The sequence below is a fragment of the Lathamus discolor genome, chromosome 2, assembly GCF_037157495.1.
Source record: "Lathamus discolor isolate bLatDis1 chromosome 2, bLatDis1.hap1, whole genome shotgun sequence".
NCBI classification, from domain to species: Eukaryota; Metazoa; Chordata; class Aves; order Psittaciformes; family Psittacidae; genus Lathamus; species Lathamus discolor.
The window spans coordinates 42,861,760-42,885,966 of record NC_088885.1 but is presented as its reverse complement, the minus strand read 5'-3'; the positions used below and the strand labels follow the sequence as shown (position 1 = coordinate 42,885,966).

The window sequence follows — 24,207 nt, the reverse complement described above, 5'->3', positions numbered from 1 at the left end:
GATGCCAACAAAAGGAGGCATCGCTCAGGTCCCACTCTAAGCTGGGCTTCTCTGCTGAAAATTGCTGCGGAGGAGATACGGCTAAACTACTGTACAGAGTTAAAGGTTACAGCCAGTGGTAACTTGTACTTAATACCAGTATAGAAAGCTACTTTAAAACATATTTTTTACATTTGCTCATTAAATTGCACCTATTACTGGGATCTGTGGGGTTGATGCACTTTTTCACAAGCACAGCCATGGCCTCCCTGTGCAGTGTGAGATTGTAAGTAGTGATGGGACAAGGGGTAATGGCTTTAAACTATCAGAGAGTACATTTAGATATTAGGAAGAAATTACTCATTGTGAGGGTGGTGAGGCACTGGCACAGGTTGCCCAAAGCAGCTGTGACTGCCCCAACTCTGGCAGTGTTCAAGGGGCCAGGCTGGATGGAGCTTTGAGCAACCTGGTCTAGTGGAAGGTGTCCCTGCTCATGGCAAGGAGGGTGGAACCAGATGATCTTTAAAGCCCCTTTGAACCCAAACCATTATCTGGGTCTATGATTCTGTGTATTTTAAAGCAAAACAAGGGCCTGATGAGACTAACCGTGTTAATAGAGACCCATGGTTCTGCACTGACTGTAGAAAGAGCTCTTTGCTGATGCAGAGACTTCAAGAGAACAATTCAGATTCATGCGAGTGAATCGTGAACAACGTAAGTGCAGTAAAGCGAAGGTTAAAAGAATGACCATGAGTACAAATGAGAGCAGTAAATCTGGTAAACTGAGAAAAGCTGTGTAAGCTGAGAGCAGAAGGCCTGCCTTCTGATAAGGCTGTACTATCACAGGTGGTTTGTCAAAGAAAACAGGGAGCAGCCCTGCCTGAGATTAAAGGAGGCTGAAGTAATAAAATACTGGAGTAATGACCCACTGCCAAATTGGAAACATAAATGGCAAATTGAGCAGCCATTACCCAGACCAGAGCTTTGACAGATTGTCCTAATGAACGATCTAGAAAAACCCCAACCCACCACAACACAATGTAACGCCATGGATGGGTTTTAACTGCTATATGCAATAATGAGGGAATGTTTGAGGAGCCCTTCTAATCAAGCTGGCCAGGCTGTCATGAGGCAACGTGCTTTAGCCAGATGCCGTGACAAGAACCTGTCGGAAACACCTGCGCTACAGCACCACCCGCAGACCCCGAAGGTGACATCGCAACCAATTGTATTTATTGACTGTGCCAATAGTAAACACTTAACTCCCGGCTGTGTGCAAAAATGAGCGCACTGCTAACCGGACACCACCCGCATCAGCACCGCACGTGGGACACGGGAAAGCCAGCACCTCAGCAACCACAGAGGCGGGTGCAAAGCGGCTGTAAAACATCGCTCCCTCCCCTCCCGCTCCGGCCGCCATCACAACCCCCGGCCTCCCTCCCTCAACGGCCACCGCGCGAGGGTTCTCGCGAGAACACCCCCATTTCCTCTCTCGCGCCCGTCCGTTGGCCGGCGACGCCGAGGGGCGGGGCTCGCGCCGCTTTGAATCGGTGCCGGGAGCCAGGGCCGGGGCGCGACATGGGGACGGTGGAGCCGGTGATCGAGGCCCGGCCGGAGGAAGGGGATGGCATTGTCGCGGCTGGTCCGAGGCGGCTGGAGGTTCCCCGGCCACCCTCAATCGAGGAGTTCACCATCGTGAAGCCCATTAGCCGTGGCGCTTTCGGGAAGGTGTACCTGGGCCGCAAGGCAGGGAGGCTCTATGCCGTGAAGGTGAGGGGCCACTCGGGCCAGGGGCGCCTCCCTGTTCTGTGCCGCCCTCGGGGCTCAGTACTGCTTCCTCGCTGCCCAGTGTCGAGGTGCTGCCGCACTCCGCTTTCGTTTAACTTAGTGTATGGAAAGGGGTGACCAACGAAGGCCTACTGCGACCCGGGTCCTTTGCCTTCTGACTCCTGGGCTTCTAGGGAGCTTGCGCTGTTCCGGCAGGAGCCCTGTGTCTGGGCTGTCGGCATGACTGTGTTTAGCTTTCACCTCACAGTCGTATTTGCCTGGAGGCTTTGGGTAGGAGGCACCTGATAACGGCAGCTGTTTGTAGAACTACCTTAGCTGTCGGGGAAGGCTAAAAGCTTTACAAAGTGTCACCGCGCTATTCGCTTGTCGCTTCTAAATACTAGAATCCAATACCTGCAGCTGTCGTGCTATAGGGACGGTGTTCTCGCATCTAAGTGAAAAGTCTGCCTCTGATATGTATAAAGAAAGCAAATTATTTAAAGAATTTGTGCTGAGTACACGTTTTAAAACCCTTATATTTTCTACATTTATATTCAAAGGATTGAAAGCGAGGCTTGTCAGTAGTAAAAACTTTACTGATAAAAGGATAACTAGCTGCATAGTGCAGAAAGAACAGGAAAAGTAAAACCAGTCATGCAAAGTAGATACTGCTCTTCAGAGCTGTGTATGTCTATTTACGTGCTTTTACTACAAACGTTTTGAGGTGAACGCTTATTTGTAAACTATTGCCGTGAAGTTTATGGGCTGTTCACAGCTACAACGTTTAACACATGCTTAAATATTTGTACAATTAACACTTATTAACAGTGCAATTGTATGTGTTCTGTGTATATCTTGGATTTTTTGTTGTTGCTTTTTAATTTTTTTTTGCTATCAACTGTGATAATAGTAATGTAATAGTGGAAACTAGTTTCCTGCAGTTTAGGTGCTGCATGTAGAATGGTAGAATTGCATTACTGCAGTATCTTACACAAGTTTATTGGAAGTTTTGTGACCTAAAAGTTTTTGTATAAATCCTTTATTGTTGTTGCAGTGAGACTTATGGATTATTCAAGCTACAGAACTTTATATGCTAGTTGGTTTTTACCCTTAACATCAACACTTATGTCGGTGGTATCAAATTAGATTTCTTAATGTCTTTCTGTTTTTAAATGTTACCAAATTGTTACTGAATTCCAGTGGTAGCTGTAGATTCAACTTTTTAGTTACGTTGCATAAAGAATGGATGAATTAAATTTGCTTTAATATCGCCATGCAGATCTGGATCAATAGATGTTGAAACTGGGCAAATTTTCAGGGTGTATGCAATGCTTGCCTAAATACCCATCAGCTGTGCTTTTAGTCACCTTCTGTTCAAGGTTAATGCTAAGTGGCCATCAACATAGATGAATACAGGAATTAGATTCTAAATCACAGTTAAGCTTCTTACTTCTTCATTGTCAGTTGCATGTGTTTGAGGCTTCTATGCAAGGAAACAAATGTTTGTTAGATGACTCAATTGTAAATTAAAATTAAGCTAAAATTCATTGCTTTCTCTGTAAAATTAAGAATTGGGGGCTGGAATAGTTGCAGTCTTTCACTTGTGCATGGCAGGATAGGATGGCTTACTGCTGCACTCTTCAGTCCTCAGAACATACATCTCAGCCTCTGAAAAGCTGGAAAGACTTTGTCAGCAAGTGCATATCTGAGCATTGAACAAGCTTTTCTGGTTCTGAGTTGTATACTGTGGATAAAAGGATTAACTCCCGGCAGCTTAATTTCACATACAACCTAAACACTCATTTTGGAGTGTGTGCAATTGCAGTTAATATTGGTAGTGTGATTTCCATTCAGGAGTGAATTAGGAGGAGAGCAATGAAAAAGGTTCTTTAATAACCTGTGGTTTCAAATTTTTTCTGTATGTGAAGTTGTAACTGGTTTATTTCTATGTCTGTATGCAAGCTAAGCGATATGTGAACTGACTGACAAGCTGTGGGTTGAGCAAATAAAAGAATGTTTATTTGATTCTGTTTTGTTTTTCAGGTGATGAAAAAAGCAGATATGATCAACAAAAACATGGTTCACCAGGTCCAGGCAGAGAGGGATGCATTGGCTCTCAGTAAAAGTCCTTTCATTGTGCACTTATACTACTCACTTCAGTCAGCTAATAATGTCTATTTAGTGAGTAAATAAATTATTCTGGTGGTTTATGATAGGATTGAAAATGGAGTGCAGAGCTTTATTCATGTCAGAAAACTATTTTGTTGATGGTAAAAGTGACCAGGGAATGGACTTTCTTTCTTTCTTGGAATGGTTGAACAAGGGAAATATTTCTCTTCCCCTGGTACCTTTTGAAATCTTTCCATCTTTTTCCCTTTTTTTTTTTTTTTTTTACAAGGAAGTCTTTTCTAATAGGTAATCTGAGGAATATGTAGAAATCTTAGGGAAAGCAAAACAAGAAACCATTCTGTTCAGGCAGAATCCAAGTAACTGAAAAATACCCTGTTGCTCACTTAAAGGAAATCTGTTTTACTTGTTGTCTGTGGTCAAAATTTGTGATGGTGGTTGGCCTAGATGACAAGAGGATAACTGAGTGGGAAAACTAAATGCTAGTCTACATAGAGCACTGTGGAGTACAGAGGACTTGAACATGATTTTATATGCTGCCTCCACATGAAAATTAAGACTCTATATAAAGATCTGCTGTATTGTCTTGTTTGCTGTAAGGGCAGACAGTGAACAGCTTGCTCAAATTGAAGTGAGGTTGCTGTGCACTCTTAAAATGCACTTTGGGTGTAAATGAAGGCTTCTTTTCCTGGAATCTCTGTTTAACTGCTGTGTAGAGTAGATGAGTTCAGGGTGAAGGATTTTAAAGGAGATGCTAGTCATATGTATGGAATAGTATTGTATGTTGGAATCTAAGTACTGATGAGGCTGGTTGACAGAAAAGCCCATAAAATCATTTTTGTTATTGAAAAGTGAGCTTCTGAAACCCTGCTGACTTTTCTTTTATATTGACTATGACATGGGCCGTAATAATGTGTGGGTTTGATTATTTTTTTGTGTGTATTTTTGTTAAACAGGCTTTTTTTTTTGTCTTAAATGCAGTAGCTGTCACTGTATAAGTTCCTGGATATTTGCATTTATTTCACAAGGCTCAGATCTGATTTTGCTATTGTGTATAAATACTTGCAAAATAAAATCATTGAGATACCTGTTCTATACAAACCAAATACAAGTGGTATTTGGCTTCAGGCCTTGAGCTTCCCAGAAGTGCTTTGTAATTTATTTTCTGTAATACAGAAATCTTTCAGAAATTAAAAAGCTGGGCTGATTGCAGGAGTTACTTGAGAGCTGACTATTGAAAGTAGGCTAGGCAAATAAAATCAGCAAATGGTCTATTAAAAGAAAAATGTTTTATGTCCTCTATAATTTGAAGCTTTAATTTTATCCAAGCAAAAAGTATCATTTGAGAAATGAAGTTTGCACAAGGAAGCTGCTTTTGTATTCTGCTCTTTAAAGTTATGCCTTCCTAGGGGTGAAAGATATTTTACATTTGCAAATTTTAAATGTTTTTAAAATGTTAAATTTAAAATATTTGAATGGCAGGTGATGGAGTACCTTATTGGTGGAGATGTCAAATCTCTTCTGCATATTTATGGGTATTTTGATGAAGAAATGGCTGTTAAGTATATTTCTGAAGCGGCATTGGCTCTTGATTATCTTCACAGGCATGGAATAATCCACAGGTAAAGCCTACTTTTTGTTCTCTTACAAATAAGCATCTGGTAGTTTGAGTTTTTAATTTTTCCCTCAAACACATAACCAATCACCATTTCATAGTAACGGCTGACTCACTTGCTAGAGTTTCTGAATGGTCTTTTTGCATATGTACATTGCAGCAATGTCATGAAACAACAATTAAAATCTTTCCATATATGTTACTCAGACAAACATACTACACTGCTTTCCTCTGCCTGAGCATTCTTCCCCCAGTACTGAGATGTATTAGTAGCTATGCTGCCTTCTAGGTCCCCTCCCCCTTTTAAATGATTGTTAATTCTGGAACCCTCTGAGTACTGCAAGCATGTATCTGTAGGACAAATGGACATTGACTACTCTAGTTCTTCCCCTGTAGTGAGAATTCTTTGCTGCATTCAGTAATGCCGCACAGGGAACACACATGAACTGGCTGGATGGCTGCACACAAAGAGTTGTGGTCAATGGCTCAATGTCCAGCTGGAGACCGGTAACGAGTGGTGTCCCTCAGAGATTGGTGTTGGGACCGGTCTTGCTTAACATCTTTGTCGCTGACATGGACAGTGGGATTGAGTGCGCCCTCAGCAAGTTTGCCAATGACACCAAGCTGTGTGGTTCGGTTGGTATGCTGGAGGGAAGGGATGCCATCCAGAGGGACCTTGACATGCTTGTGAGGTGGGCTGATGCCAACCTTGTGAAGTTCAACCATGACAAGTGCAAGGTCCTACACCTGGGTCGGAGCAATTTCAGGCACAGCTACAGATTGGTCAAAGAGATTCAGAGCAGCCCTGTGGAGAAGGACTTGGGGGTGTTGGTCAATGAGAAAATGAACATGAGCCAGCTTCAGTGTGGGCTTGCAGCCCAGAAAGCCAACGATATCCTGGACTGCATCAAAAGGAGTGTGACCAGCAGGTCGAAGGAGGTGATCCTGCCCCTCTACTCTGCTCTTGTGAGACCTCACCTGGATTATTGTGTGCAGTTCTGGTGTCCTCAACATAAAAAGGACATGGAACTGTTGGAACAAGACCAGAGGAGGGCCACGAGGATGATCAGGGGACTGGAGCACCTCCCATATGAAGATAGGCTGAGAAAGCTGGGGCTGTTCAGCCTGGAGAAGGCTATGTGGAGACCTCATAGCAGCCTTCCAGTATCTGAAGGGGGCCTATAGGGATGCTGGGGAGGGACTCTTAATCAGGGACTGTAGTGACAGGACAAGGAGTAGTGGGTTAAAACTTAAACAGGGGAAGTTTAGATTGGATATCAGGAAGAAATTCTTTCCTGTTAGGGTGGTGAGGCACTGGAATAGGTTGCCCAGGGAGGTTGTGAGTGCTCCATCCCTGGCAGTGTTCAAGGCCAGGTTGGATGAAGCCTTGGGTGACATGGTTTAGTGTGAGATGTCCCTGCCCATGGCAGGGGGGTTGGAGCTAGATGATCTTAAGGTCCTTTCCAACCCTAACTATTCTATGATTCTATGAAAATTTTTACTGGAGGCTTGCTTTTCATGTGTGGGAACTACACATTAGTAAATGTTGTGATGTTAGTACTCATGAAAAACTTTTTAAACCTGATGAAACCAACTCATAACATGCATGGTCATTTTACAAGCTGAGAAGTTGGCACAATATTTAGTGCTAGAAATGTTTAATTGTTTTGGTGCATTCCTCCAAATGGAATCTTCTGCTGGGTAAGGGATGTTACTGAAAACCAGCTATAATGAATGTTTTGTATTGAGTGTTTCTGGTTAGGTAACTTTCTTAATATTGCTCAGTTGTCTTTGCTGACTTGAACTATGTTTATGTCTTCAGGGATCTGAAGCCAGACAATATGCTCATTTCTAATCAGGGCCATATAAAGTTGACAGACTTTGGGCTTTCCAGAGTTACTCTGAATAGAGGTAAGGGTTGTCTGTATTCTTTTGCTTGTATTGAATTGTGTGTTTGTGTCATGTTCCCATATTCCTGAATGCTGTACATCCTCATAGAGGGCAGCTTTCAATTAAATAAGCACAAATGTTGCCCTATTATCTGTTTTCTAGTAGGTAAGTAGTATTAAGGCCCATGCTATAAAGGGTCTGCTCTATACCTTGCACTTCAGAACCTAAAATATTTGTTCTTTTGGATGAGGGTGCATGAAATACAATCTAGAGCCATTTTCCTTGAAGTGTATGGATTTAAAAGTTTTCTATGAAGTTCACTAAGAGAATTCAAATAGTGAATGAATAATTTTGGGGTTTTTTTTTGTGTTTCTCTGGCTGTTTCTGTCCTTGTATATATTTTTTTCTAACTTGAACCTTCCTTAATGTGAGAGACAGGAGGAGGTGGTGAGTCTAATAGAAAATTATAGATCAGTGCTTTAGTATATGAACATACTGTTTTAAAGTGGCAGAAAATATAGTTGAATAGCCAAATGACTGTCTGGCACCTGCAATAGGCTGCACGTCTTAAGGTGAATAGCCAATTCCTGGACTAGTTTGCATCTCCAACCCATTAGCTGCATAAGTCAACCTAATGCCACACAGCACCAGTTGGTGTTTTTTTTTTTCTGTTGTTGTTTGGTGTAGGTGGATTTTGTTGTTTTGTGGGTGTTTTTTTTTTTTTGGGGGGGGGGTTGTTTTTTGTTGATGTGTTTTGTTTGGTTTTGTGTGTGGGTTTTTTTTTTTTTTAGGCAGTTGCTGATGGGTACATCCTTTTTATTGAGTTAAAGGAATGTAGAAATTCAGAGTTGTCTATAGAGTTTGCCTTTAAGAGTATACAGGAAAATCCTAAGTTTAGTGTGTTTTCAGTAATATGCTGCTTTAATGGATAAATTTGAATAGGACATAACTGTCTAGTTGAGCATATGCAAGATATAAGCTTATTTGACTTTAGTGAGCAAAAAATGGCATCTAATGTTAAAGTTTCACCTATGAAAAATTTGCCTGTTGCTTTGTTGCGATATCTTTGGGAGAGAAGGCATGCTCTGAATTCAATTTACTATCTTAGCCCACAGGCAATAGGCCAATTGCTACCAAAACCCAAAGCTGTTATCAAGTTAGAATACATAACACTTCCAACATGGTATGTTGGAAAGGAAATTGGACTTTAACAGTTTTTGTATTTATAAACTGTAGTTTTATGATATACAGGAAGAAACAGCTTGTCTTGAATAAGTATGTATGGATATGTCTTTACTTAGGTTTGGTGGCTTCTTTTGTATATTTGTCCAGTATGTGGCTAAATTTTGTTCCCCTTCTTAATAAAACTTAAGCAAATTTGCAGGCATTTACTTACTTAATAGCAAAAGCAAAAACTGACCTGCTTTGTATCTTTTTCTGTTTGTAGAGATAAATATGATAGATATCCTCACTACACCATCAATGGCAAAACCAAAGCAAGACTACTCGCGTACTCCAGGACAATTGTTGTCTCTCATCAGTTCTCTGGGTTTTGTAAGTAATTTTCACCATCTTTAAGTACTTAATTCTCTTGGCTTGCTTACTATTTTTAATGTAATAATAGGAGTGTTAAGGCTATACTTGCATCTTTTCTGCCAGCTGGTAGCAGGACTTGTTTCCAGTACTTTGAAGTTCTGAAGTGATTACCTTGGACTAAGTTTCAAACTGCTGACTGTCAATTGTGCTTCAAAAAAATTAGTAATGGGCATGGCTAAACTCCAACGCAGACATAATAAAGTATATGTGTGGTTACACACCCAATCCTGGATGTTTTGTTTAGACTTCATTAACTTGTAACTATGCTTCTTACTGTTTGATAGTATACGCCTGTTGGAATGAAAATACCAGAGTACAAGTCAAGTGAATCATCTGAGAGTCTGCATGGAATGATTTCTCCCTTACCTATGGTCCAAAAGGAAGAAACCCCTCTTTCAACTAAATTATTCAAAACATGTGAGTATACCACACCTCGTACTGAGTAATACTCCGGCTGTAAGGTTGTAGTCTTTCAATTTTATGGGAGTAGCTTGAACCCACTTGATAAAAGGTGTGCTTCTGTCAGTGTCTTGCTGTCTGCTGTTCCTCTAGTATGTGAGGTCTGACATGGTTTCACCTACACTACTTACATCATCTTCTGATTTTTATTTTTATTTTCAAATGCTCAACTGGATGCAAAATGACCCTTTAAGATTTTACAGAAATAGTGCAAGTGCTTGGCATTTAACATAATAACGTGCGCTTTCATTTAAATTCTTATCTCCCTGCTTCCTCGTTTCTGACGTGAAATGAGGAAGAAAGCTACCATGGCACTAATGTTCATATTGCTTTTAAATTCTTGGCAAGTCCTTGCCTCAAAAAATGAGTGAATTGACTATGCAGGAAAGATGATGAGAGAAATTAATGTCATGCATGGCTTTCCATAACTTCCTTCAGTATGAAAGCTTGACATACTGTGAAGCTAGTTAATATTTGTTGCCTATTTGTACCAGTGCTTGATATTTTTTTTTTTATTTTTATTTTCCTTTCCTGTCTCAAGATCTTGATACTTCTCCGTTAACTCCTGTGATGCCAGTGAGAAGTTTAACTCCTACTCTGCTTCAGTCAAGAAAAAGGTTTGGTACCTCCAGTGCCAGTAGTCAATCCCAGAAATACCTGTCTGGTATGGAATCAGAATGCTGCAGCAGCCCCAGGTGGGAGAAAGATGTAGAGGTCAGGACTGTTTTATCTTCCCACTATACATTAAAACTAGCTTGTAGTTTTATATATACTGCTGCAGATACTTAATTCCCCCAGTGATTTCGGATGTAGAGAAGCCTTCCTACAACAGGAGTGGGGGTTGTAATCCTTGCTGAGTAGGAGTTTTGAATCAAACTAGTATTATTTCTTTCTTCAAACCAATAGTAGTCCTGTGCAACATAACACGAAAAGCAAATGCCACTTACTCTGCAGCCAAGGCTTCTGCTGGACAGCACTGGCTTAGCCCTGTTCTTCACAAGATGGGCAATGCTGGGAACACTGGCTCTTTGGAAGCTGACCTTATCTGTATAGTTGTATTAGCTCAGCATGCAGACAGAAGAATTTCTTTTGAAAGGCAGAACTTGGGAAAAATAATAAAATACACTTCAAACTTCTACTAGGTATTAAAAATGGGAAAAGCTTAAGGTTTATACTACTGGAAGGTTTTGTATCAATTATTCCAACACCAGTAGTTACAGCTGGTGTTGTATACAAAATACTTTCTCCTAGTTTAAACTGTTAATGTAATTCTGTACAAATACAGACCTAAAAGAAAATGCTGCTATGATATTTGGTCCTTTGCACAATTTCTATTTAGATAACACACAAAACCTCATGTTTAAAATAATCTATAACTTTGTTACATCTATCCATTTCTCAAGATGATGTTTTCAATATTGTGTTACCAAAGTAGTAGTAATATCAGATTTTCCTTTTGTCATCTCTGAAGTATAAAACACAGGGTAGTATGATGGAGTTCTTTGATTTGGGGTTTGTTAGAACCTGAGAACTTCTGTAGCTTAGATTTATAACATAAAATCAGAAATATAACTTTAATTGCTATATTTCTTAAGCATTTAAAAATACTTTATTTTCTATTGTATTCTACCAAGCTTATGTTCTTAAAGTCAAATTATCCCTAATCTAGCTTTGATTTTTTTTTTTCATGTATTATGTCACATTTGTCACTGCTAGTCTTTATAAAAGGCAAGTGATGCTTGGCAATTTGCAATTTTTTATGGAAGTGGAACTGAGGTATTTTAAGATATTTCTATAATGCTGTAGCCCTATTTTTCTTGATACTCAACTTAATCTGCTTGTTTGTAGCAAAGTGAAGATGAACCATGTTCTACAACAGGCAAACCAAGTAACAGTGGGTCAGCTCTCCTTTCAAATGTAGAATTACAAAATAGCAAAGGTCTGAATATTTTAAAGACAAAAGAACTGGAGTCTGCCATTTCTCCCATCAGCAGCAATGACTCTGACAATCGGCAGAAGTTGGGAAGCGAACATTTTGATATAACAAATACTCCTGTGACCACACTGGATATGAAAGGCGTAGTCAGAAAATGTCTTTCTGAAAACAAGATCTGGGAGGAAAAACTTTTCATAAGTGAAAGAGAGAGGACTAATGAAACAGCAGAAACTTCAAATGAACGACAGTCATGGTCAAGGCAGAATGAGTCTGTCAAGCCTATTAAAAAGGAGGAGATTTTTGAAAAGCCAGGTGTAAAAAGAAGCTTTGAATTAGTTGACACTAGTCCTTCTGAGGAGCTTAACTATGTTAAGAAAACCAATGCAGAATATAAACGCGGCTGTCAGATCATAGAATTTCCAGCACATAAAAGCACAGGTTTGACAACAGAAATTCAATCCTTAATGCTTCGTGATGATGGATGCCTACAGGACACCTGCAAAAGCAAGGAACAAATTCAGAGTCTTATTGGTAACCAGAAAACAGCAGAAAGTTCGCTTATTTCAGTTATAGCCAAAAATCTTGCGTGTGATCTGGATGCTGACTATGAAAAGGATAATAAAAAGGAGTATATGAACTCAAGTGTTTTAGGCAGTGATGATGAAAAGCCTTCAGGAATCCTCAGTGCAGATTCTGACTTGTCATTTCCTGAAATGTCTGTTACAGAAAGCCATTTAGAAAAGCAACTTTTAGATTTGGACAGAAGTGTTAAAGACCTTTCCTTTGAGGAGCTAAAACCAGAAGGCATACTTGTAGCATCACCAGAGTCCCAAGATGCCACACAAAATAGAGAGGAAGCACATGCTGTCCAGGAATACAAGCCATTACCTGATGAAAAGGATAATGACCAAAAACACGTGAAAGAAACTCACAGTGACATAGTATCCTCTCCTTCAGAAAAGATGATGGAAGCACTGAATATGTTTAAAAAAAATGCTGTTGTTTTTCGAAGTTATAATAGCCCAATTAATATATCCAATATATCTGAGCCATGTAGCATGGCTTCCTTAGATATAATGGATATTTCACCTGCTTGTAGTGGTTCTTACCCGACAGCTATTACTCCATTACAGAAAGGAAGGCCATACCGAGTCTATCAGGTATGTGAGGAGACATTTGGAGGCCTTGTGTGTTCATTAGGTGTTAGTGATCCAAAATTTTCAGTTGCTAATTTAGAGGGAAAATTGTAGTAGCTTGAGGTAGGCTGTCATAGTGACCTTTGTAGACAGGCTGCACTTTGGTGGACAAAATTACAGTTATTGCTAAGCTCTTAAAGAAATTATGTGTCCACTGGTTTGCTTCAGTCTCAGCGAGCATTGTCTGTCCACCTCTTGGAAAAATCCTTTACTCGTACAGTGTACCAGTAAAGAAAGCCTAGGCTATTTTGTCTTATCTGACGTTTAGTGCAGTGTGGTATTTTCTGTGGGTAATTGTATGCTTCCTGATGTGATGGGAAGGCTTTGCTTTATTTATTTATTTTCAGTCCTGCATTTCTCCCAAGGCAGTCTGCAAATGCCGCTCAGGCACAATAAGAACTATTGTGCCTGCTGTTTTCTTATCCTGGTAGAAGTGATGATGCCAAGTACCAGTTGCAAGCTTATTATGAAGCTTAATGTAAAAAGCTGCTGTGGATTTGATATTGGAGGATGAACTTAGGCAAAAGTTTCCTTAAGAGTAGGCATCTTAACTTTTTATGTTTTAAGACAATTGAGATAAAGAAATGGAAACACATTTCACAGTTTCTCAGGGAATGTACATTGTGATATGTGTTTGACTTTGCTATTGACTTTGAGTCAGTATTTGAGTCAGCTATTGCACCCATTACTAAACCTGGAGATGGGAGTTTTACAGCTGTTTTTGATTGACATCTGAAATCTTTGTTGCCCCTTTTAAGACACCTCATCAGGGAGATGCTGGCACACCATATAGGACTCCAAAGAGCGTAAGAAGAGGAGCTGCTCCAGTAGAAGGTGAACGCATCCTGGGGACCCCAGACTACCTGGCACCTGAGCTGCTTTTGACAAAGCCTCATGGTAAGACAAACCATGGAGTTTCTAAATACTAGTTAAGGTGACATGTTTACATTTCTAAAGGTCTCTACAGCTCTAAACCCTTTAAAATAATAAGACTATAAAGTTATTTAAAAATACCTAGTACTTAGCTTTGGCCAATATGCATGGCTGTGTTTGTTCAGCTGCCCCTCCACTTTTTTCACATCTCCAAAGGTTTTGACTGTCTAGTGTAGTCTTGTCTGCTGTTAATCTAATGCACTGGAAGTGGTCTTAGGCAGCCTGGGACTTCTATGTGGTTTAGGAATCACAACTTGGTCATCCTGAGTGTTCTTAAAGATTGTTTGGGGTGGGGCAGGAGGAACTTAGTGAAATTTAGTATGAAAGGATTAAGCCTTTGTTTATTGATATTAGTGTTGTCTGGATACACATAACTTTATAAAGTTGCATCCAGATCAGTTACTAAGTTGAATGACTTCACGAAACACTTAATGTGTTGGCAGGATCTTTCAGACAAGTGGACAGCAGTAGCCATCAATTTTATGTTGTTTTCAAAAATACAGTAATAAAATAGCAGAACTTTGAAGTCCATAAATTTCTTTGGCTCAAATACTGAAATCAGCAAAAAGTGTTGAAGCATTTTCATGCTAACTTGCAAGAACCATTAACAAAATAACTGCAATGTATCCCTGATATATTTGTTGCATTTATAATTACATTTTATTTCCATATCAAAAGTATATTTCTATTTTGTAGAGCTAATAGTCTTAGGAAAATTGTATGAGATAAGCGATCTTCATTGAGAAATAAAAGTAACCTGTGGAACAATAAAATTCTGCTGTATGCAGCTAATATGTTAACTAAAACTGCATGAAGTGATTTAACAATTTAACTATAATGACTAAAGTTGCTAAACACATGTAATTGTTGTTTAGCACTTCCGCTTAAAAAATCTGGGTATTTGGCAGGCATTAAACAGGATAATAGCTTGGAATACAATTAATGCTACTTAGACAATGTGAAACTTTGTTGCAAGGTGACATCTGTGCAGTTATGGATTGTGTTCAGGACTTCAGTGATAACTTGCAAAGAGTCTGGGGTTGATGTCAAGAAATGGCAAATCTCCCACTACTTTTGGTGAAGGCAGGGCTTTCTGGCTTCAGAACGTAAAACTTTCACTCACTAAATATTTCTGGTGTTGCTGACTTGCTTGTAAATGTGGTTGTAATCCTAAACTATAGCCATGTCACAGAACTATTTTATTTTTGTTTCTAACTTAAATTTAGCATTGACATCTACTACCGTAGGAAAAAGTGTATTCCTATGCCTTCAAAGAATCATACCTGATATTTGATGTTCGTGTAGGGTTTTCATGCAATAATTGTAATTTTCTTGCTTCATTGTCTTTTCATATGCAGGGACTCTAATCTCTGGTGAGTTTGCTTTATGCTGTGCAAAAATGGAGTGTTCAGCATAACTGTAAACAGTCAAAGTAAAACTAGATCACAATCTCAAAGAAACTTGTTTGAGTGAACAACATTTCTATATAGAAAAAAATGTCCATTATACACTGCACATAAGAGTCTGTGGTGTTTCCATAAGGCATTCAGGAAACATCAGTGTCACTATGACTAGGCCATCAGAAATGGCACACATAAGCCTATACTTGAGGAGTAAAGTCCGCATTCTTAAAGACATTGTATAAAAGGAAATAAACCAGAGACCCCTTTTTTTCATTTCTTCTTTTCACTTTATGCAATCAGTCTGATTTACTTTGTGTGCAGGTAAAAAAAAAGGCTCAGATGCTTGAGACCTGGTATTTGTTTATTGCTTCAAGTATTGATAAACGTAGTTTAGTAGGGGTATGTAGTAGGGAGTTAATCTAATCTCTGGTTAACCTTTGGATGGGAAAAATTGCTGGTGATACCCATGTTACTACACTGTTCAGAGTTGTGATCTTGCTAGACTTTGACTGAAGTTGGGAGTATTTTTACCTGAATGTCCAAGTGCCTCTAACAGTGGATGTGATCTCACAGCATTGATATGCTTACAGCTTGGTGGGCCACTTACGCAGTTAAAACTTGCTGAAAGTGTGCTAGATTACTAGTTACACATTTCAGTTTTCAGCATTTCTAAACTTAGTTGATAGTCCTTTTGAAATGGCTCAAAACATGTACTTTCTTAACTGTCTTAATTTTTTATGTGCCAAAGCCAAGAGAAATTACTTACCTTGAAAAGATTTTTCTTTTGCAGCAAGTGTGGCATCTGTTCTTTATACAGCTGAGTGGGCATGGCTTGAAGATGCAGAAAGCTTAGAATGCATGCAGTACTGTCTGGGATTGCTTTGCCTGCTTGTTTTAGGTAGGCTAGTAAGATGGGTTTGGAAAGAAAAAAAACTGGAATGAGAACCAAAATTACTAAGTAAGAGGAGAGATAGCTAGTGATTGTGTTGCCGTCACCAGCTTTAATGTAATGTGAAGTAATTCCAGCTTCTGACATGTGGCTCATCTCTGCAAGCTGTTGTCAATAATTTGACATGAACTTAGACAAAAATGAAGTTCAATAGTTTGAGTTCTTGGAGTTCTCTTGAAGAACTGAGAGAAGGATACAGGTTATGACATGGAGCACTTCTCCCGGCTCTAGGGCAGCTAAAGGCAACTGTTTCTTATCGCAAAACAGTTTCTTGGAGAAGCCAGCTCCTGGACTCCCTGTGATGGGAGCTGATTATTAGATTGTTTCTAAAAGCCCCCTTGCTTTTATCAGTAAACCCTGGTATTATCTATAATGAACTAAGGAGCAGACTAGCTTCTAAAAAGCCCTTTAATATATTTTTAATTTTTCTGCATGACTATTAAGTACAACTTCTTTTGTCTCTTCATTTCCAGAAACTTTGTGGGATTTAAACACTTCAGTTTCTGTCATGACTAAGCTTCAAATCTTTGCAAATATCATTTGTGTTAGTGTAATGACCTGGATTTTTCTTACCAGGTTCTGCTGTAGACTGGTGGGCCCTTGGAGTTTGTCTGTTTGAGTTTCTGACTGGAATTCCACCTTTTAATGATGAAACACCAACACAAGTCTTCCAAAATATTTTGAAGAGAGGTAATCTATAACTGGGGGAAAGTATGTATGTCCAGCATTTGTCTTATGGCTTGAGTTACTGATTCTTCTGCATCTTTGTAGATATTCCCTGGCCTGAGGGTGAAGAAAAGCTGTCTGATAATGCCCAAAATGCAATAGATATTCTTCTAACAATTGACAGTACTAAGAGAGCTGGACTGAAGGGTTAGTATTAAAATTCTCTTGTGTTTCTTGCAACTAGTTAAATACGTCCAAGTGGTGATGTCCTCCACCTGAAACTTAGACTAAATCTTTAATGCCAGTTTGGTAGTGCCAGAACGCTTAAGTTGTGGTATTTTCTGTATTTTTGTAGAGATTTGCCCTCTTAAAGGAAATTTTGAGGGTGGAGTGTTTTCTGGTTTGTTTTTATTGAACTTTTGATTTGCTCTGCTGTGGATGTTTAATGTTTGATATCTGACGTACCAAAGTTCACTCTTGCCTAACTCAGTAACGGGTATTTTTGGGTTTTGACCTGGTTGATTTTGGGGGGCCTTGGTTAAAAGACTTGAATTTGGGAGAAAAGCCTCCTGCAAAAGTTAATTCAAAGGAGCTTTTTCTTAAGAGTCAGCCTGCCTTTACTGAATGTACAGGAACAGTCAGATGCTACGTACTATACAAAGTCTATATAATATTTTTCCCTTGTAGAAGGTCTTAAATGTTTGCAGTTCTGATGGTGACTATATTTTATTTACAAAATAACATGAAGGAAAGTTACAGTGAGAAGTTTTCAAAAAGGCAGAAGGAATCTTGAGAAAGCTACCCTAGAAATCACTAGAGAAGGAAATGATTATGGAAATGCTTACTGAAACCAGGCCAGATCAAATTGGAGAAGGCACACAGCTATAAATGAAGATCATGATGTCAAAGGGGAATTCTGTGGCTCTTTCATGTCTCAGAAAAAGCATCTTATGTCTTGAAGATGTTTCATTTAAACACAAGTTGTCTTTATCCGTGCACATTAGAGTGAAATCTAATTGCCTGCCATGCATAGAAATTTTAACGAGATAACATAATGGTTTCTTCCAATCTGAAGTTCTTGGAAATCCGTTCTTTGTCAGGACCTTTATGACTGTATCTGATCTCTCTAGCCAATTTATAGGCTGCTGAAGTGAAGTTCTGTGGGTAGCTTTCAGGACAACCATTAAGTTTTCCTCATTGTGACTGAGTTTCCATCACTGCCTGTTGTTTTCCCCAAAACACATGCTCTCACTCTCTTTCTCCAGCGTAGAAAGCTAGCTTACTGAGAGAAATCCTGGTTATATCATGTCCTAGCACAGCACTTCTGCAAGTTTAGTCTTACCAGATAGGAGAAGCTTTAAAGAAGCATTTGGCAGAGAATGCTCATTCCAATGTCTGGGTTTGGCTTTTACCGCCCCTCTTCAGAAACGTAGATGGGAGCTGACTGCCAGCTTTTCTTGGGAAAAGACACTGAAGTCTGCTCACCTTTTCAGCTGAAGGCAGCTTTCACTATATGGGAACTCTTAGGAGCAGAACTATGGACAGTTCTGAGATCGTGGATCTGTGCAGTGCCCTGCTACATATATGGGAGCTGAAGCGATTAGAAGACTGATTTATTGCCTTTTGACTAAAATAAGCTAATAGTGTTACATTATTTGATCAGGAAATGTAGAAATAATAAACATTAATTTCTTATTGTCTATCAGGTAAAAGCATGAGCTTTAGAATTAGTCCTTAGAATTAAAATTTGCAATGAGTGTTTGTCTTGGTCAAACTTCCATCTTCTAAATGCTATTTTTACCTGTCCTATTTGCTTTTGAATTTTGTTGGGGTAGGTGATAAGAACATGGGTTTGTCACCTGCTGTGTTGAAAAGGTGCTTTCTTGGATTGAATCCAAGTAGCAAAGTCACTTTCATCAGGAACTGGTGTTTTCAGGCTATACAGAAGAAACACCAGACCTTGTGTGGCAGGAAGTCGTGTTCTGGTCAGAATGGACAGGTCAAGGGAGTTCTCCTTGAGTCAGCAAGTCTTGCAGCTTAGTTACTTAACATTTAGGCTGGGAAAGATGAAGCCGGTGGTCTGTAGTATCTTCTACCATAACAGCGTTTGGACTCCTGTGTCCAGCAGGAGGCCAGAGAGAACTGCGCAGAGCAGAGAAACCATGAGCTAGGAAAAGGCAGGTGCCCTGGAGGAGTGGAAAAAGGTGGGAGGGACTCTCACATGTTCACTCAGCACAGACCTTTGGCAAAATGAGAAACAGGCGTTGAAGTGATGCTTAAAATCTGTGGTGTCCTAGCATGTGAGACATGCCCTAAGGGCACCTCTGATCTGCTGTGTAGAACAGGTTCTCCAGCTGGGGGAAGATGGTTGGTCGGCATGACAGTTTTTTTTGATCCCACTGAGGTTACAGTTATCCATCAAGGGAACAAAGTGACTATGGGGCTTGGACAAGAGGGTGTTTATAATGCTTGTGTGACTTCTGTTTCAGAACTAAAAAATCACCCTTTCTTTCATGGTGTGGACTGGGATAATCTACAAAATCAAACTATGCCGTTTATACCTCAGCCAGATGATGAAACTGATACTTCCTACTTCGAAGCTAGGAACAATGCTCAGCACCTGACTGTGTCTGGATTTAGCTTATAGCATCAAGATAAGTGAGCCTTCTCCACGTTTTTGCACACTTACAGGTTGTCCTACTACACTAGCTTGGTCTTAAGCAAGTTTCCTTGCCGAATTTAGAGTGTGTTTTAAGTTAACAGTCTGGTTTTATTATTGTATCCTGTGTTCTAAAGTGAAACTACTGTATGAAACTTAGCTGGTATCAAGTGCCTTCATGCTACTTTTTCTTGCTTACTGCACCTTACTAAGAGACCAGAGCGTTGTATTTCTTGGATCTGATAACACTTGGCGATGATGGGGCCTTTTTTAATAGCAAAGAGTAACTCCAGCAAGGTGGTGTGAAGTTATTTCCCCCTTAAACGTAGCAGGGAAAGGACATGAGTGCATGTAAATTGTAGCTAATTATAACTTACCTATTGGTGGGTTGGTGTGATGGCAGCCTTGTCTGGGAGTAAACCATTCTGGCCAGTTTGCATACACAGCCACTGTACAAAACTGTTTCTATTTGAGGTGGGAAATTGAAATGTTAATGCAGTGTTGAAATGTCTGCCTTCTGTTTATCCCAAGAAGGGGTGGGAAGAGGCAGTGTTGCTCAAAGCTAACTCAATGAGATGTGGTGGTGACATTGACAGCAGCTCTCCTGGGGAAGGATACTTGGGGAAGTCCAAATGCTGTTTAAATTGTTGCACTGTAACCACTTACACCATACCTAGATGGATTGGACAGTATATGTTTTAGCAATTACTTGTTTTAAATAGAAAATTCTGAGTGTGTGTGTGCTCACTCATGTTGGATGATAGAAAACAAAATCACCTGAATGTTTGTCAATAAGTGAAGTAGTATTCATACTGAAACTGCTGTATATTAAAGACAGTAATGTACGGTAAACAGTCTGTTCTGTAAACTCATCAACCAGATCTTAGATTTTACTAGAACTTACAAGTCTATACTTAGTATTATAAATCCTAATTAGGGGGATATATTTAAATCTATTTTTATATGCAACATACAACTTGCATCTGCTAGGTTTTAGAGGTTTATTTGTACATCATTCTGTTTTAATCACTTTAAATATTTTTCTTGCATAGGTATCTTTGTCAGCTGACTTACTGAAGAGGTTTGTGTTTGAGGTTTGTACTTGTTAGATAAAGATCACTTGTGCTGATGGTGCCAGCCAGTGGCTGCCTGTCAGAAGTCAAGTATTCTGCTAGTGAGTTTGGCCAAGTGGCTTTAGAGTTTCATGAAGTGACCTGTTTTGCAAAAGGAGAAGAGTTGTCCCTCTGTTGCCTTGCTTCTTGGGAGACAAGACTTACTAATGGAATTCTGAGCAAGCAGTGTCTGCTAGGTTCCTACTGCTGCTCAGGGAGCTGCAAAGTAATAGGGATGGGAGCAAACAAGATGTCTCTTATAAGGGCAAAAAAAGCTAATTCTTAAGAGCTCAGAATGACAAATCGCACTCTAGGTGTGATAATGTCAACATAGTGAAGTAGAATCTTGGCAAGTTCCAAAACACACAGTGACTCTCACTCCCTTTGCTCTCAGGACTTCAATAGCAACAACTTAGAAGCTTTCTGAAATCAGCATTACATGGAAAAAGGTGCAAACAATCAAATGTGATGCACTATTGTAGCAGTGGCCATAGGCAATGTTTTCTGAGCATGGGGAGTTCTTCACCATTCTTCCTGTGTATAGTCAGAATATATAAACTTGGGGAACACCTGAAGTAATCACTGGTGTTTTACGTAATTTATTCTTCCATTTCCAGTAATCTGGTTTAAGAAAGTTTAGGCTTACAAAGATGTACCTGTTTCATGCTGAGGAAAATACTCCAAAAATGTGTAAGGAAATAATGGAAACAACACCACAGCAGCTCTGGGTCTTCAGTACTTTACTAAATGCTTACAGCCTGTTCCCATTCTGTGTATCATACATTCCTCTCAGAGCACGAAAACGCTCATTGCAGATGTATGACACATTAAAAATAACCCCTTGAAATAATTTCTCAATCAGCTGCAAGGGTCAAAGCAAGCTTCTATCAAAAGTTTTTCTTTACCAATCACAGTGAGTTACAGAACTGATTAAAGTCTCTTCGGTAATCTAGTACTAGTGCACACAGCCAGAGTTGGTGCTCCACCAAATACTGGCCATAAAAAAAAATTGTCAACTTTTTGGTTTATGAAAACCTAATGTCTTTGTATAAAAACCTTTATTTTAAAAGAAAATTATGGTTGTTCTACCCTAGTTGTACAATACAATACAAACCCATGAGTTCTGTACAACAATAAATAGGCTGCCTGACAAGCAAGAGTGTTTAATGTGACCAGTTACCACCGTACTGCTGCCAGGAGCTGTTTAATTCTGCACAAGCAGCACTTAAGACTTGCAGTACCCTGTTCTCCTTGATGTCTTGCATGTATTATCATAGCAAATGTGGAATTGAATTTCACATGTTGATTGTTGGGGGTTGTGGTGTGGTTTTGCCTCTTGGAGTGTTTCTGTGGGGGTTTTTTGTGTTACACTTTTGTTTAAAAAGGTGAATCCTAACTTTATTCTTCAACATGGAGTTCAATGTTAACTTTCAATCATGCTGGTTTTGCCCCACTTATTGACTGTCAATTGACTGACTTCCAGGCAAAAGTACAAGCTGTAATATAGCTGAAAGATGTAAAGGTTCTTCTCATTAGTAATTAACTACAGCTATTTGTGTAAACTGGTGGAAGCTTGACACTTTGAAGCTATGGATACCACCTGGCATGTATTCTAGCTGTTGTACTGCATTTCTCGAGGGCCTAAACTTCATGTGCATAATCTACACCTCAGCTCTGTGGTTTCCAGGTTATGTTGGGGTACAGTTTACTAGCTATTAGTCGGACAGAAGTGTGTGAACAACCACAGAGATCAGTAACAGTCACACTTTCTTACCTGGAGATAGCAGTCTTGGACAGATGCAGCCACCAGTAACTTGCTGTTACACACAGCACTGTGGCTGGAGGCTGAGGTATGGAAATGCTGTTGTGTCTTCTTGATAGCAGGTTCCAGGTTCAGCATGATCAGGTTTACCTATGGTTACTCTTACACTAAAATGCATTCTTTTCCTCTCTACTCAAAATCTTTCCTCTTTTCCTCTACTACCTATTCTCAAAAAAAACCCTTACTTTGCACAATTGTATAAATATATAAAATAAAACACTGCAGCCCTACTCTTGCTGGCTTGTGCATTATTGTTGGGGTTTTTTTCTTCCTTTAAGCTGATACTTTTGACCTTGCTGGGGGCAGAAGCTCGACTCTTACACAATGCAATGCTGCCTGCTTTGCCCCACCCCAGCAAAGACAGGGATTTGAAGTATAGAAATACCTGATAGACAGTGCCTCCATCACCATTTGTGGTGTTGCTACAGAACCAGAGCAGGAGCCAGAGCTGCCCCTGCACATGTTGCTCCTCAGCTCTGCTCAGGTTCCCTCACCTGAACACCTGTTTGTAGGTGGAATGTCTTCATCTGCTTTCATCCAGAGCAAGCCTATGGTGCTTAGATGAAGTCTCAGTTGCTGCAGTTAACTGGAGCCAGCTCAAACCTGCACTTCTGAAACTGTTTGTGGTGCTGCTGTGCTGAGCTGTTCTTACTGCCAACCCTAAGGAAAGCCCCAGCTCAAACGTGACCCAGTTCTGACTGCTGATGACCTGATTATGCCACTTTCTCTAAGTTAAAGCTGTGTCTTTGTAAAAAATACATCACTTTTCCTTACCTGTAAGATAACATACCAGTGAAGTAGAATCTGTTGAAGTTACAGTGCACTATAGCTACCCCTAGAACCTGAGGCCCAGTTATGACTTGCAAGTAAATGATTATCAAACTGCTGTTGGTTTGTATTACAACTTCTAAGAGTGAGATCACTTCTTTATAACATGGATACCAGGCTCTTCTGTACAGCCAAAGCATCCACTGTCCAGCATGCACTGAACATTAAGAAAGTTCCAGATAAAATACAAAATGTTGAGTGATTGGTTTATTGAGCTGCTAAATAACAAGGCTGGCACATGCCTACATTTCAGGGGGAAGTTAACAGTTCAGTACCTTGGAGATCCTCTGTACCATCTCTAAAAGCTGGACATCTACCTGTAACCTTGTGAATGAGGTGTGTCAGGAAAGTGTTTTCTTAAAGTGACCTTCAATCTAGAGCACCCTTCCTGTGTAATCATGTCTGTCTATCACTTTATGATAAGAAATCACTCTCAGAACTTTATGCTACAGCCACAATGGCTCCAGGTCCCAGCAGAACTTCCCTCCCAGCACAAGCTTTGTTCAAACCTGAGGTTTTGGTACAGCTCCTGCCACAACCCATGTCTGGCCCACAAAACCATTGGATCAGTATACAGCAGCCTTCAGAGAGGTTCTGACCATTTTATTCTTTAATTTAGCTTTACAGTAAGAAAATCAGACAAGGGAAAAAGTAACTAAAAAAGAAAACTGAACTAAGAACAAGATTAAAATTGTTCTGGTAAAACAAACAGTAAATTCCATGACTACATTTTTATACAGTGTAGTTTGTATGAAAAATGTTTTCCAAACTAGAAAATATTTTCAGGAAGGACAAAAAATAATTTTCCTCAAAAATTATTTGTAATATGTAGTCCAAGTGGAGAATTGAAGCATATCAGTAACATGGAGACATTTCTGAAGACTCAGATCTTAAACACGGCTTACGTTATGATGTAATTCTTCATAGCAAATCAATGTCTTTGTTTTCTGTCAAATCTAATTTTAGTGCATTTCCCTTTTCTGGAGATTTAGACCACTTGCTTATATATGATTTTAAAATTAAGTGTAAAGCATGCTTTGATCAAGTAAACTTCACAAGGTTGTAACTTGGTATATTGGGTAATAAATGCTCCGTGGAAAAAAAAATCAGCGCCAAAATGAGCTGAAAAGTTTGGTTTTGAAAGAAAGTAGAAGGATAAAAGTGAACGAAATACCAGAACTGGTATTTTTCATAATGTGGCTTGGGAGAAGTCCACAACAGATTTGGGAAATTAATTGATTCATTAATCTATTAAATCTTACTTTAGTTT

General features: G+C 39.6%; 1 protein-coding gene across 2 annotated transcripts; it reads left to right on the top strand.

Annotated features, from left to right (window-relative positions):
- Positions 1 to 1,296: 1,296 nt before the first annotated feature.
- Positions 1,297 to 21,444, top strand: MASTL (microtubule associated serine/threonine kinase like). Of its 2 annotated transcripts, XM_065666637.1 has the most exons (13): positions 1,297 to 1,749; positions 3,790 to 3,927; positions 5,356 to 5,495; positions 7,311 to 7,399; positions 8,826 to 8,932; positions 9,259 to 9,391; positions 9,975 to 10,147; positions 11,282 to 12,529; positions 13,324 to 13,462; positions 16,427 to 16,540; positions 16,622 to 16,723; positions 19,006 to 19,174; positions 20,228 to 21,444. In XM_065666637.1, the coding sequence occupies exons 1-12, from the start codon at positions 1,558 to 1,560 to the stop codon at positions 19,161 to 19,163; spliced, it is 2,733 nt and encodes a 910-aa protein (XP_065522709.1). In that variant the 5' UTR covers positions 1,297 to 1,557; the 3' UTR covers positions 19,164 to 19,174; positions 20,228 to 21,444. The 2 variants fall into 2 exon arrangements, with proteins under 2 accessions (XP_065522709.1, XP_065522707.1); XM_065666635.1 differs by having other exon boundaries at positions 19,006 to 21,444.
- Positions 21,445 to 24,207: the final 2,763 nt, after the last annotated feature.

Coding starts and splice junctions, on each gene's coding strand:
- MASTL (XM_065666637.1), top strand. CDS start 1,558: ATGGGGACGGTGGAGCCGGTGATCGAGGCCCGGCCGGAGGAAGGGGAT. Junction 3,928..5,355: donor CAGCTAATAATGTCTATTTA/GTGAGTAAATAA, acceptor TTTGAATGGCAG/GTGATGGAGTACCTTATTGG. Junction 16,724..19,005: donor TAAGAGAGCTGGACTGAAGG/GTTAGTATTAAA, acceptor CTTCTGTTTCAG/AACTAAAAAATCACCCTTTC.